Genomic DNA, 15,118 nt, shown 5'->3' with positions numbered 1-15,118 from the left:
CTTTGCATAATTTGTGGAATAATGACGTTAGGGCTTAACTGTGTGCATTGCTGTGGTGAATGAGAGAGTTATGAAATAGTAAAATTATTACTTACATTGACCAAATGCATAAATCTTTTTCTTCTGACCCTCACTTTTCAGCTGTGTTGTAACTTTTGAATTGGAAACCTTTCAGGATTGACCTTTTCCAAGCTCTTTTTCTAAATAAAAACTGTTTTTATTGTTTATCCTCCTGGAAGCTTAACAAGAAACAATTGGGCTTTTTGAGTAAAAGGGAAGAATGAGATTGTCTTGACTCAAACCTCAGGAAATTTGGAAATAGAGATGACTAATGACTGAACTCATGTTAATGTCAATGAAGATGACCATGTTGAGACTCTCTTCAGTGGGATTTGAACTGGGCACATGTTTAAAGTCTGTATTTTACAGAGAAGAGTGTTTATCCTGGAAACAGTAATTGGTAAATGTGTACTGGGTTGCTTTTACAGTGGAAATAATGATGCTGTTTGGACACATGAAAATGTGTTGTGATAGTCATAGTGTGTTGTAACTTGCATATTAATTCTTTGAGGAATAAGCTGGAAACAGTAATTGGTAAATGTGTACTGGGTTGCTTTTACAGTGGAAATAATGATGCTGTTTGGACACATGAAAATGTGTTGTGACAGTCATAGTGTGTTGCATATTAATTCTTTGAGGAATAAGTTAATTCACACCTCTCTCACCTATAACTGCATTAGAGTGTGCACAGGCAGTTTCCAGACAACAAGCTCATGCATGGCATTACTGTCACAAATTCTTAACTGGATGGGGATGAAGTTAAATATATGGGAAGCACCTCTGTGTATTATTTTTCAGCATTTGACTTGAAATTATTTCACTCCAAAATATTCTCTAGCTTTTATATTTGTATTTGCTTTTATTTGGTTGTTGGTTTTTTTTTTCCTTTATTATTATTTTCCTGAAGTTACTGAGCAGGAAAATAGATTTTATGCACTTCAATAAATGGAAAATAAACCATGGAATATAAATGGGACCTTCCTTGTGTCTGTAGGTATCTTTATGGTTTTGAAGAGTACTGCCGTTCTGCAAACATTCAGTTTAGGACCATCCATCACAATGAACCAAAAGTGGTAGAGGAGACACAGAAACACGTGGAACCAATGGAGGAAAGTGTGAAAGAGGAACAAAAAATGCCCCCAACAGAAGTTAAAAAAGAAGCAGAAGAAAATTATTCCAGCAGTGAAAGTGAGAAAGAAGAAATTGAACTAAGATCCCCAAGGGTGAGTGGATTGAACCGGTTTGTGTTTGGTCCTTAACAAAGCCCCTTTGTGTAGTGAACAGTTTCCATCATGAGTTTTCCCTGTGGAGCAGCTGCACATTAGAATTGTTGCACTTGCACAAGTGTGGAGCTCTGTGAGTGTTAATTGTTAATTATGTTCTACCTGGACACAGAGTCAGGTTTGATTATTCCTTCATATTCCACACCTTGCATGGGATTTGCTCAGGCTCAGTTGGATGTGCTCTGGTTCAGGGATGGCTTGGAGCTGTTCTCATCAGAACAGTGAAACACAGCAGGACAGTCTTGGTTGTGGGGGAGGGTTTCCACAGGCACATGGAATTGGAGCCTTCTGGCAAGAAACAGGAATATCAAAAACCTGCTATGCATCAAGAATCAAAGGAAGACCTATTTCTCTGAGCTGGTTTTTACCACAGTTTCTCTTCTGATAGAAGAAACACTCAAATATTAGAGTATATAGACAAAAGTAGAGGGAGGAACAATTAAGTTTAGCCTTCATTTGTCTTTAAATGCTGTAGAGGTGAGCGTTGTGTTAGTAGCTGCATAGATCAGATCAGTGCCACATCAGCTGGAGGATACTGAACACCATGAGGAATACAGACAGTACTTTAAAGGTGTTGGAATATGACTGTAGCACTCATTTAATTACATTAAAAGAACATTTTGTGTTCTTCAATAGAGTATGATTACTGAAGGACAACAATTGCTGCTTTTAAATTGTTCAAGTTCTAAAGATTCTGTTTGACTAAAATGTCATTCTGTTGGAGTCCTTCTTGCAAAGCAGCTCTTCAAGCAAACATATGGCCTTATGGATTAATAGATGAAAGGACATGGTGTACACACAGGTTGAGACTTCTATTATGTATTATATTTCTGTTTAAATGAAAGTGGTTGTTCCAAGCTGCATCAGCCTCAGTGAACTTCCTGACATGACATTAGCTTCGTTCTTAGTTTGTTCATTTATTTTTGAGTTTGTTTTTCTTTTTGAGAATGCTCAAAAGAAGGATAAAGAAAAGTAAGAATTGTCTTTTTAATAATTGGCTCTTTGTTCTGAATAAAAAGCAATGATCCTATCAAGAGATTCCTAATAAATCAAATTATAATCCTGTGCTAGATCTCTAAGAATCAGTTGCAGATAGTCCCAGGCAGCAACTGCCTTGAGTACTCAAGGTGCCTTTTAAAAATGGGATATTCAGAGTTTTTTGAAAGCTGACAAATTTTTGCCCTTGAAGCCCATAGGTGACTGTGGACAGGACTTGAAGGTGCCTCCCCTCAATATTCCTATACAAGCACTTCAAATAATGCTACTGCTGTAGGTGAACAAGACATTTTGGCCCTTTCTGTCAGAGTAATAAACACTACAGGTCCAAACAAATGTCCTGAGATCTTCCATCAGTTAATCAGAAACTCATCCTTATTATTCCAAATGAAGCAAGTTTCAATGCTTCAAGTTTTAATTTTACTATTTTAGAATATTTTGCACAATTTTGTCATCTGCAGCCTTTCTTCTCTACAGGAGTTGCATGTCTCACTTTTTGCTGGGATTTGGAGAGCTTGTAAGAAAGCAGGGGACAGGAGTCCTTACACTGATTTTATTTCTGTTCCAGGGACGAAGAAGACTTGCCCGTGATGCAGCCCCTGCTAAAAAAGATGGTGAAGAGGATAAAACCCAAGACAAATTAAAAGACAGTAACAAAGAAAACAAAGATGTCGAGGAAACACCTGAGAATGCAGAAAAGAAAGAAAATGAAACTTCTCTAGGGAAGAAAAGCACACCAAAGCAAAAAGAGAAGAAAATTAAAAAACAGGAGGATTCTGATAAAGAGTCAGATGAAGAGGAAGAGAGGCAGAGGGAGAGGTAAGCACTAACTTGTATCACCTTCTTTGAGTTTCTCTGTGCCATGATTGAGCTGTTTTCCAGGCAGGAGGACAGAGACTTGATCTTCCTGGAGTGTGAAAATCAGAAGCCTTATTCACTCAGGCAGGGAATGGAACATTTTATTTCAGGCTTGTAGAGCCTGCTGTACTTTCTAGAAGCATCTTTTTGTGCTGGATGCCAGGCTGTATTTTTCACTGTCACTTTACTTGCCAAGGCTGTGTTGGTGTTTTATCACACCAATACCTCCAGACACCAGGCTGACCAGGCTGTGAGTCTGCCAGGTGCTGCGAGGGTGGGAACAGCTTGGGGACACTTCCCTGGGCAGTTGAAACAGAAATGGCAAATCCCTCTTCTCCTGTGCTTTAAGGGTTTGCTGATGGCTGGTGAAGCTGCAGGCTCCTTGTTTTTACTGTGTGTCAGATGATCAAAGCAGCAAAGTTTTCTTTAAGCTGTATGGGTGTTACTTGTCCTCTTAGTTGCTTGCCACAATATAATTGATCTTTCACTGAAGGCCAACAAATCTATTTCATTAAAAGCAAACCCATAGTCCTTTTTAGTATTTTATTACTTGCTGACTTTTTTGTAGAGTAACTTCTAAATTATGCTAAATTGTCCCTTAAATAGGGAAGGAATTATAGCTAAAAATAGGTTTGATTGTAGTTCTTCAAAATGTGTTTGAGTATAATATTTAAAGAGTAGCTAAAGGTGTAATGAGAGGTGGATGTATTTAATAAAGAGCTGTGCAGACTCCTTTAAGCTTGGCTGAACACTTTTGTGATCAGGTTTTTTTCCAGTGGAATGGTGTTTGTGTCCATGAGAGGATCACTGTGATGGCAATTCAAACTCATGTGCAGTTAATAAACTGTAGCATGTTAAGCAAATTGTAAAAGTAGCTTTTTTTTTAATAAATAATGTGTCAAAATTAAATATTTCAGAAACTGAAGTTATTACTTCCTATGTTGTTTGGGAGACACACACTGAGTTAACTTTTACTCCTCTTTGTATTATCAAAATATTAATTTCAAAAATAATCTTTAAGCTTTAAGGTAGTTGTATGCTTTATAAATTGTGTTTAAATTTTAATAAAACTTTCTAGATGTTTTTGGCACTTAGCCCTATTCTCCCTAAGTTCTGTTCTTGATTTAAAAAATCTGTTGCTGAGCAAGCTTCAGAGACAGGACAGGGTGCAGAAAATTAATTTCTTTTTTTGTTGCAGCCTTTTTCTACCTTGACTACTCTCTAAATTTTATAATGTGATTGTGACTAATTGGTGAGCATTTTAAATACATTTTACTGCAGGGAAGAAATTGAGAACAAAGGAGAATCAGAAGGTGAAGAGGATGAGGAGGACACAGAACCCTGCCTGACTGGAACCAAAGTGAAAGTAAAATATGGACGTGGAAAGACTCAAAAAATTTATGAAGCCAGTATTAAAAGCACAGAGATTGATGATGGAGAGGTTTTATACTTAGTTCATTACTATGGTTGGAATGTAAGGTGAGGATAACAAATTGCCTTTCATTTCTATGTTCAAAGGCTTGTTTGCACAAGAAATTTTTGTTTTTAAGGAAATCAAGTGAGAGATGGTCAGTGACGTGGCTGCATGTTGAATTATCAACATAACAGACTCTGACTTCTTCACTATTCAGTGTTGGTGATTTTGTTCATGGTGTTGCAGTGAAATGTCAGAATATACTTATATTTTTCCAAGTGTCCATCTGCCTTAGTGATCCTCACTAAGGATACTCCTTCCAGGAGTATCTCTGATACTTATTGTGTCTGTCAGTGTAAGCATTAGCAAACTTTCCTTTAAGGGAGCCATTGATAATGGTGAAGATATTTACAACTAAGTGTATTAAGCACTGGAATTTTGGCAATAAAATATATTCTTGTATTGAGTGTTAACTGGGATTGTAAAAATGCTTCTCTGGCAGCCAGTCTTTATAGTACTTTATATACTTCTGGTATATAACATGTGGTATTCCAAATCCATAAGCAAATTGCTTTATGTGGCAACATGAAGTTTGAGTGTGGCAATATTCTCCAAATATTTACAGGTTCCCTTTACCCTATTAATACCTTTAGGAAATTTTGAGGAGCATCAGTGTGTTTGTGCTTCTCAGAATCTCATCCAGTTTGTTGCCATAATTTAAAAAAAAAAAAGGTACATTTTGCTGCTGAGGTACGGTGTGGTGAAAACTGTCTTATGTGTCTGATGTGGAATAAATGACACTTTAGAGCTGACTCAGTCCCCTGAGTGTTCCAGTGAGACACAGGGAAGTTTGTACCTTCATTCTCTTCATTCCATGAGGTTTTTTTATGGACTAGAAATGTCATTCAACTTTCTAAGGCCAGAATACTGCATGAGTTGTAAATACAGGCTGTGCTGTCATGGAATGGTTTGGGCTGGAAAGGAAACCCTTTCTCATTCCAGCCTCCTGCCATAGGCAGGGACACCTTCCACCATCCCACGCTGCTCTGAGCCCCATCCAACCTGGTGTTGGCCTTTTCCTACTTCGTTAATAAATATTTTGTGTAATTAAAGTGTTTTACTCCTCATATTCAAACAATATTTTTATGTGTACTGATAACAGCATGGTTTCATTCCCTTTCAGGTATGATGAATGGGTGAAAGCTGATCGGATTATCTGGCCAGTGGAAAAAGGAGGACCAAAGAGAAAACAGAAGAAAAAAACAAAAGTAATGATTTCAATAAGTTTGTTGTAGTACTGTATTTAAAAAAAAAAAAAAAGTTATTCAGGCCACAGTTTAGTTTTTAATAGAGCAAAAGATTTGATAATCAGTAGTGAAACATTAACAAAAATGCACTGTTTCCCCTGCAGAATAAAGAAGATGGTGAAAAGGATGAGAAGAAGGATGAGGAGAAACAAAAATCCAAGCGTGGGCGGCCCCCTCTGAAATCCACTCTCCCATCCAACACGTCCTGCAGCCTCCCCAAAACGCCGAGCAGCGAAGGTAAATGCGGCTCCGGAGGTGCAGGGGCAGCCGTGCTCACTGCACCCCGCCGGGGCCCGGGGCTGCGAGCGAGCCCGGAGCTCCCGCTCCGCCCCCGGGGCGGCGCCGCCGCGGCCGGGCGCTCCGTCTGCTCCGCGCAAATTAATTCTTTCGATTTTAATTTTAGCAACACCTCGCAGGCAGACCAGACGTAGCTCAGGAATGTTTGATTCTGATAGAGGATCAAACGGTGAGTGATCTCAGCCCTGTGTATGCTTTGGAGGCTTTTTCAGTACCTTTTTGAAAACAAGTTTGGGGTTTTTTTGGGGTTTTTTTTAACCTTTTTTGGTTGTTTTTTTTTTCCTTTCTCCTTGTAAATTTTGTTGAGTAAGCAGTTGAGCTGACGCTGCTGAGGAGCACAGCTTGCTCACAGAAGAGCAGTGACTGTGCAAGTCATCCCGTGTTCTTCAGCCAGAGCTTTTCAGTCCTGAGCAGACCAAATCCAGTGCTATAATGATAGTCTTTATTGTGCTAATTAAGTCCTCAACCTCAGTACTCCATCATCCAGCAGAGCTGTTAATTATACACAAATGGCAGCACATCTTTGGTGTTTCTAAGCCTCTCTGAACAAGAACTGAAGTGAAATCACTGTCTCCTTTTAATAGAGATCCCTGAGTAATCTCCTGGTAATGTACTAATGCTTGCCCTTTATGTGGTGCATCATTTGTACAGTAGTCAGCAATGAAATGTCCATATTTAGACTTAGAATGTTTTCATTTTTGGGTTTGGGTTGTTTTTTCTTCTCTGCATGGAGGGGAGAAATGTTTTTTTGGTTTTGTAGTATCACATGGGAGATGCAATATCCATGGGATCAGGGGAATCGATAAATCTATTTGTGCTGCAATAAAGTGTAATTCATTTGTATTGGCTTATTTGGGAAATAGTAGAAGAATCATAGACTTCAACTAAATCACCTGAGTTAAGAGCATCATCCAGATGCTTCCTGAACCCTGACAGCACCACCACTATTGCAGTTTCATAGAAATTTTAGGTAAAAATAAGAAGTGTAGCAAGTGTGTTGAGTAATGCAGGGTTTTTAAAGTTTAGTACTGTAAACTGATGTTTACACCATAGATTACGAAGGGTTTTTGTGAGGTTCAAGTAAAAAGTCATGGTGCAATTAATTATTTAGGGTGCTATTTGTTTCTTTTTAAAATTTTTTTAGACTCTGGCACATCTGACAGTGAAGCAGATGAGTCATCTGAAAAGAATTTGAATGAAGAATTTTCTCCAGAAACTTCAGAACTGGAAAAAAATGAAAAACTCCGTGATGAGAAGCTGGATGAGGAAAACCCAAAGATTTCTCATGTGCTGAAGGAAAACGACAGGACTCAAGTACAGCCACTAGAAACACTGAAACTGGAAGTTGAGGAAAGTGAACAAATTGTTCAAATTTTTGGAAATAAAACGGATCAAATGGAAGAAATCAAAAGAGAGGTTGAAAAATCACCTAAGGGAAAAGGGAGAAGGAGCAAGACAAAAGATCCCTCATTGGAGAATGCAAAGATTGCACCAGGAAGCCAGGAAGAGGTGACAAATGAATCTCTTACAGAACCTGAAAGGTTAGATGTGTCTTCCTTGGACTGTAAAGACATTTCCAGCACTACTGAAAGTGAAACAGAGCCCTCCACAAAAGATAAGAAACTTTTGAAAAGGAAAACTTTGGATCAGGCATCACCTGAGAAGAGAAATCGGCGGGAGAGCGAGATGGAAGTGCCAAATATTGTATCTGAAGAGAGGACCAATGAATGTAGTGGAGCAGAGGAATGTAGAGGGCTGAGTGCTGAGGAGTCCCTCAGAACTGAAAACGAGGAGATGCCATCCCTGGTGGCAGAGTCTGTTCCGCACGGTCCGGAGCTGAGGAATGACAGCTTCCAACGGCCGGCCGAAGCCAACGAGAGCGTTCCCTTGAAAGATGAGGATGACACAATGCCTCAGATTGGCCCTGAAACCTTGCTGTGCCATGAAGTAGACCTGGATGACTTGGATGAGAAGGAGAAGAGCAGCACTGAAGACACAATAGCAGAAAAGCCAGACCCCAGTGCTTCCAACTCTGCCCCCTCTGCCTTAGCTCCCGGCGTCCCCTCGAGCTTCCCGGTGGCCTCTCCTCTGGCCCTCAGCCAGGACGAGTCCCGCAGCATCAAGAGCGAGAGTGACATGACCATCGAGGTGGACAGTGTGGCAGAAGAGTCTCAGGAAGGGCTCTGTGAGAGTGAGTCTGCCAATGGATTCGAAGCCAGCACCACGTCGAGCAACTGCAGCATGGCCGGGCAGGAGAGGGAGACGGGAGAGAAAGGTGAGTGTGTCCTGGAGGAGTCACTCCAGCTCTGATCCTTGCTGAAGGTGGCTTGAGGCTGGTGTCACTTGGCTAAAAGTTGCTGCTCTGTTTTGTCTGCTGGTTGTAGATTCACGGAGTGGTTTGGGTTAGAGGGAACCTCAAAGCCCATATTGTTCCAGTCCCCTTCCATGGGCAGGGACACCTTCCACTATCCCAGGTTGCTCCAAGCTCCATCCAGCCTGTCCTTGAGCACTTCTAGGGAAGGGCAGCCACAGCATCTCTGGGCACCCTGTGCCAGGGCCTCAGCACCCTCACAGGAAAGAATTCCATCCCAATATCCCATCTAACCCTGCCCTCTTGCAGTGGGAAGCGATCCCCCCTTGTCCTGTCACTCCAGGCCATTGTGCCAATTCCCCCTCCAGCTCTCCTAGCTTTAGACCCTGGAAGAGTCTCTAAGTTCTCCCCAGAGCTTCCTCTTCTCCAGGCTGTGAACTCTCTCAGCCTGTCTGGTTTTTAATTTCTTTGTTGCTTTTAAAAAGAGCTTTATAGTAGCAGAAGTATTTGAGGTGTCTTACATTTTAGTTTTGATTTTTTTTTTTCCCCTCTTCTCATAGGTCAAAAAAGACCCAGTGACAGCAATAGTGGAACGCTGGCAAAAAAGCAAAAGCGAACTCCAAAGCGAACCAGTGCTGCAGCCAAAAATGAAAAGAATGGAACAGGTATATTCCTGCAGGGAGAGGAGGGGGAAGGTTATCCTGGTCTGTAAATATGTGTAAAAACCTACTGTTCTCATGTTACAAACAGTTTCCAGTGGATGAGACTTCCCTCTCAAGGTTTTTCATTTTTATTCATTGTGATATTATTGGTGATAAGCTGGGGAGGAGTTCTGAACTTTGTAGTGCAACTGGGAAATCTCTTGCCTGTTTTATATTACTTAGGAAAAATGTCTAAATTATTATTCAAATTAGCAGCTAGTATATATTTACCATTATGCTGATTTTTAAATATTGGATTGGTTATGAATTTGGCAGAGGGCACATTTAAAGTCTTAAAACAGGTGTTTCTCCTGGGGGGAAAAAAAAAAAAGTATTTTTGAAATACAGAAAAATGTTGGATGCTAAAGAAAAGCTTTTCATCCAAAGGAATCTTGTCTAGTTTTTCTCTCAAGCATCTGACTATTTTATAACTTGCTATGGAAATCTGAATTTTTGTGTTTCTGTAGCTCATTTTTCAGAGAATCACAGAGTGGTTTTGGTTGGAATAGACCTTAAAAAATCATCTTGTTCCAAACCCCTGCCATGGGTAGGGACACCTTCCACTGTCCCAGGTTGCTCCAAGCCCCATCCAACCTGGCCTGGAACACTTCGAGGGATCCAGAGGCAGCCACAGCTTCTCTGGGCACCCTGTGCCAGAGCCTCACCATCTTTATAATAAAGAATTTCTGTCTAATATCCCATCTATCCCTGTCCTCCTTCAGCTCAAGGACATTCCCTCTTGTCCTGTCACAGAATTTTTGACAATCATTGCATGATTGAATCAGTGGTTTTGGCTTTGTGGCAACACTGTTACATTTTTAAATATCAAACTAAAATACTAATTATCTGACATACACTATTCAGATATATTTAACATGCCTGTGGAGAACTTGGCAGTTATTATGGGAATCTAAAATATTTGAATATATGAGCTAAAAATTTTCTGTTACATGTTGAACTTCTGTTGTTTTAGTCATGTTTCAGAACTGTTCCTTTAGATGCGTAAAGCAGTTTGATAACTAAATACAATCATGTGCTACCTACCCACAGTACTACAGGGTTAATCTTTAAGAAAGGGTTTTTAGTGTCTGCTTTATATTAGAAAGCTAAAATAGGTGATGTAAGACAGTTTATCAGTGCTTTAATATTCTAGTTTTGGTATTTGTTTATTATTTCTGTACAGAAGTTTGGCTATTAATTTTTCTCTAGAACTAGTCAGCCCTTGAATTCTCCTGCATCAATTATGATTATTGCACTTGAGAGTTCAGTGCATGTTGTGTCTGATGAGGTTATCCATGGAATCTGAGATCATTATTCCTTGGGTGTGTTTTGTGATCTTCTAAGCAAGAAGCAGCAGGGTTTTTTAAATTGTTTTCTTTACTATAACCACAATTTTTTAAATGTCAAGGTGGAGATTTTAAGTCCAAATTAATTCTTTTTCCTGCAGGACAAAGCAGTGACAGTGAAGATCTCCCTGTCCTGGACAGTTCCAGTAAATGTACTCCTGTCAAACACATCAATGCATCCAAACCCCAGAAGATTTCCCGCTCCCCTGCCAGGGTGGTTTCTCCTCACATCAAGGATGGAGAGAAGGACAAGCACAGGGACAAGCACCACCACCAGAATGCTTCACCCAGAGTGTACAAATGGAGCTTCCAGCTCAGTAAGGATTCTAGAAATTACTTGATTACAGGGAATTGGTGAGAATATTTGTTCTGAAAGAAAAACATGGAAATTTTGGGATTCTAAATTAGGTGTGGGCCTTTCTGGCATAGTTACAGAAATGTGTTATCTTCCATGCTGTGTCTTACATCCTCGTAAGAACTGCATTCATTTGTTTAAAATCACCTTGACAAAGCTATTTTTTTCTTTTCTTTCCACTTGCAGATGAACTGGACAATATGAGCAGCACTGAAAGGATCTCCTTCCTACAAGAAAAGCTCCAGGAGATACGGAAATACTACATGTCCTTGAAGTCAGAAGTAGCAACCATAGACAGGAGAAGGAAACGATTGAAAAAGAAGGACAGAGAAGGTGAGGTTGAGATTTGTTTTATGATTCCCATGAGGAGGTAAATTGTTTGGAAATGCATAACTCACAGCAATTTGAGTTGAATTGATGGTATTTTAGAAGGAAAGAAAGTGTTACCATCTCTTTGTGTATGTATTTAGAAAGAATATTTGGGGCTTTTTGGAACTTGAACCTCACAGAAACGTTTGCTGGCTCTTTTATAACTGTGTGGTAGAAACTTGGACTTCCTAGTGCAAGTGTTTCCATTAGACTCATCTGAGTTACCTTTTCAATAACTGGGTGAGACTAATCCTGTGTCTGTGAATACAGCAGGGAAAGCAATTGGAAAAACCTCTGTTAGTTTTCTATGCCCGTGCTGCTGCTTTGATGTCTTTTACACAACATGAGAACCAAGGAAACCTTCCTTGTGAGCTGTACTTTGATAACCTGATGCTGATCTGTTGTTCCGTCTGTTCAGTGTCCCATACAGGAGCATCCATGTCATCTGCTTCCTCAGACACTGGAATGAGCCCCTCATCATCCTCTCCTCCCCAGAACGTGCTGGCTGTGGAGTGCAGGTGATAAACATTTCTCTGCCTTGCCAGCAGCTCGCTGCCATGGACATAAACCCTGAAATTCAGCCACAGAAAGCACTCAACTGGTTGGACATTGCCAAGTATATCCTGTACACACTTCCACTGCTGGACTGTACCTGTTCCCCCCTCCTACCCTCTTCTTTTGTTTAATTTACTGTTCAGAGAACTTAAGCTCATTGGTAACTGAAGGTTTGTAGGCACAACGTGACATCCTTGTCATTGTGTTTGTTTTTGTTTCTTGTTTGTTTCTTTTTGTTTTGTTTTGTTTTTGTTTTTTTTTTTCCTAACACAGAGGAAGGGCACTTATCAAATTTGCAAAGTTATGTCCAATGAAGCATTCAGGTGTTCTAGGGTGATCTTAAAAAAAAAAAAAAAAAAAAAAAGCAAGTGCACCAAGCAGACATCAGAGTATTATCCAAAAGAACTGAGTAACTGCTGCACTTTCACCGAGCTGTGGGTAACTCTTGGTGAGTAGTTCCTCTTTGTGGAAGCACTTGCTATACAGAACTGCCAAAGTATGTGTTCAGCAATGTGCCCAGTTTTAAAGCTGTAAATGGGACAAAATAAATTGTGAAAGGAAGTGTAGTTGACTGAAAACTACAGTTGTAATAAGTCTTCCACTTTTTATAGGATTTTTGAGCACACAATTATGCAAATGTTTTAATGTTTATTAATGTTTACAGTGGAATTGTGAATAGGTTTTCAGTGGACTATCTTATCCCTTGACAAAAATATTTTGTCTTTTTTCTATGTAATTTCAGAGTTTTTATTTTGTTACAAAAAGACGAAAAATGAAATATATAACAACAATGAAGTTATTTAACAAGATTTCTAAAGCTGAAATTTTTGTGTAAAATAAGGTATCTTGCAACTTGTTAAATATATTTATTCAGACATTGGATGTTGTATTTTTATGTATTTTTTAAAATATTAATAAAATTGGAAAAAAAAAATTCTAGGTTAGTTCACTCTTTGGACAAAACATCCTTATCAGTTCTGGCTCTTCAGGAGGAGTTATCCAGTAGCCAAACCTGTACTTCCAGTGGGTCTGTCTACGTGTCCTCCACCACACAGATCTGCCAGCAGGCATCTGGGTTAAAATAAAACTTGATTTGGAAACTTTGGCAGTCCTAGTACTTAACCTTGTTTGGAGGAACAAAATTTATTGGGTTGCCCTTAAGATGCTTTGTCACAAGTTCTTGTGTTTGCTGTACTGCCGAATAAATTTATATCTCCCAAAGTTGAGATGCACCAATAAAGCAAAAGCAACTGTGTGTGCTCTGCCTGTGGATTGTCCCACGGGCAGATGCAGCTTGTAAATAACTCTTCCAAACCCATGTATTTAAAGCAGTTTGCATATACATTATGTATAAAAAGTGATTTTTTTAAACAATTTTTTTATTCATGTTTGTACATTGAAAGGGGGTCTGAGCCCCTTTTTCTGTGTTTAATATGCTGTAGAGTAATAACATAGATGCTCTAGACTGTATATCAGGATATTCTGGTTCCACACAGCAGAAGGTCAGGAGGAAACACTAGTGATGGCGTAGCATTACTAAAATTGATGTTTCTTGAAATTTCATTTTACAGCATTTGTCAACTTGTGATTCCAATTCCTTCCATTTTCGCAGAAAATTAAAGAAAAAGTACTCTTGTAAATGCACTTTTTCTGTCTTTTCTTAAGCAAAGCAGAGCTATTTCAATGTAAGATAAATATGGAGCTCACTAGACAGCGCTAATAAAGGCCATGTTTTAAACATAGGCTTTATATTCTATTTTTATTTAAGTGATTGTTCTTGTAAATGTCTGGACTTTACCCTAAATAGGAAAGTTAATCTCCATAAATTACTGTAAAGACTTTTTTCAGAGCTAACTTTTACTTGTTAATCTTCTAATAGCTACGAATAAAAAGCAATACTCATTTAAAAGGAAGTAACATGGGTCAAATGTTTAATATTTACAGAAGCAGTCTAAAATCCAGGGAAATAACAGGATTAATGACATCTTGTGCAGATCTCTGATATCTAACCTGTGTGCACACTGTGAGATCTTAAACAGGCACAGAGGATGGAGGAGCTGCTGCCCTGGCCTGGGTGTTCCCCTCGTGTGTTCTCAGCTGGCTGCTGCTCCTGTCTCTTAGGAATGTTTAAAACCCTGCTTGGAAGGCTCCAGGTATGCTCCCATGGATCATGGAAACTCCTTCCAGCCCACTGGCAGGGAGAGCTTCCTCCCCTGCTTCCTCTCCCCCCTGCTTCCCTCGCAGTGCTCGCCCCAAAACCGGCTGGTGTTACTCTGGCAGAGCACTGAACCTGCAGGAAAAGATGCACTTTCTGCCAAGCCACTGGCAAAGCCTGCAGCATGTCACTGATTTCCTGGTTTTTATCTTCCTGGGAAGGAGCACATCAGATTGTTCAGTAGAAGTTTGCAGTGGTTTCCTGTGATGTTTAAAAATTTCACAGGGAAAAGAAAATTAGCTGGATTCATTGGGCTGTCCTGGTTAAAGGTGAAATCAAAAAGAAACCCCAATAAAATCTATGATTTCTAACTCTACAGTAATCCCCTTATTGAAGCCTTGTTGATATAAATTCCAAAGTGTCTTTTACTGGCTCAAAGTGTGTCCTGTTGAAGACACAGTAATTCTGATTATACAGAACTGAGATTTTTTAAAATAAGAAATTAGATTGTGTTTTTGAAACCAAGCAGAAACAAAGCACCCATTTGGCAGTCTTTGTGCTGTTCTCATGCCTTCCGATTTCCCAGGTTTTCCTCAAAGTTATATTTGCTATTTCAATCTTCCTTAGGAGGTAAAAAAATATATATATATATATGGAATCCAACACTGTTAAAAGGAACAAGGTTGTGAGAGAATCAGACTCTTCCTTCATTTTCTGCAATTGATACAAAGAACTGTCAGATTGCTGGCAGATAACTTATTTTTGTATTAGCAAAAATCTAAAAGATGGAAAAACTCAGAATGTTTCCATGCAAGGACATAAGGTAAGATTCATTTCCTTACTTGTTTTAGTTTTCACTTTCTTTCCATCAAGTGTATCAGCTACATTTGTACTAATGAGTTTTTATTTTCTAATGTGAAAGTTTAGCAACACCCAGTTCAATCCCTGCTTGGATTTGGCTCCTCCATCAGGTTCCTGGTGGCTGGGAAAGTTTCTCCTGTTAAATCAGCCTGAACAGATCAGGCAAGAGAAGCAGAGTTGTCAGAACAATAATAACAAGTCATTGTTTTGACAGAGGTTAAACAGATTTTCAGTAGCAATTATCAGTGAA

At 39.4% G+C, this 15,118-nt stretch overlaps 1 protein-coding gene across 5 annotated transcripts in view; it reads left to right on the top strand.

Moving 5' to 3' along the window:
• The window catches only part of ARID4A (AT-rich interaction domain 4A), a 48,524-nt gene extending 33,694 nt beyond the window's left edge, over nt 1-14,830 (top strand). For all 5 annotated transcript variants that reach the window (XM_041413105.1, XM_041413133.1, XM_041413106.1 and 2 more), the window contains 11 exons: nt 1,055-1,283; nt 2,908-3,158; nt 4,479-4,676; nt 5,795-5,879; nt 6,023-6,155; nt 6,322-6,384; nt 7,360-8,490; nt 9,087-9,191; nt 10,675-10,890; nt 11,115-11,261; nt 11,716-14,830. In XM_041413105.1, the coding sequence (XP_041269039.1) occupies nt 1,055-1,283; nt 2,908-3,158; nt 4,479-4,676; nt 5,795-5,879; nt 6,023-6,155; nt 6,322-6,384; nt 7,360-8,490; nt 9,087-9,191; nt 10,675-10,890; nt 11,115-11,261; nt 11,716-11,819 (2,662 nt within the window). In that variant the 3' untranslated portion in view covers nt 11,820-14,830. The remainder of the gene's footprint in view (nt 1-1,054; nt 1,284-2,907; nt 3,159-4,478; nt 4,677-5,794; nt 5,880-6,022; nt 6,156-6,321; nt 6,385-7,359; nt 8,491-9,086; nt 9,192-10,674; nt 10,891-11,114; nt 11,262-11,715) is intronic.
• Nucleotides 14,831-15,118: the final 288 nt, after the last annotated feature.

The sequence above is a fragment of the Onychostruthus taczanowskii genome, unplaced genomic scaffold (genome assembly GCF_017590055.1).
Source record: "Onychostruthus taczanowskii isolate IOZ18803 unplaced genomic scaffold, ASM1759005v1 scaffold103, whole genome shotgun sequence".
Taxonomy (NCBI): Eukaryota; Metazoa; Chordata; class Aves; order Passeriformes; family Passeridae; genus Onychostruthus; species Onychostruthus taczanowskii.
This window is presented reverse-complemented; position numbering and strand designations above follow the sequence as displayed.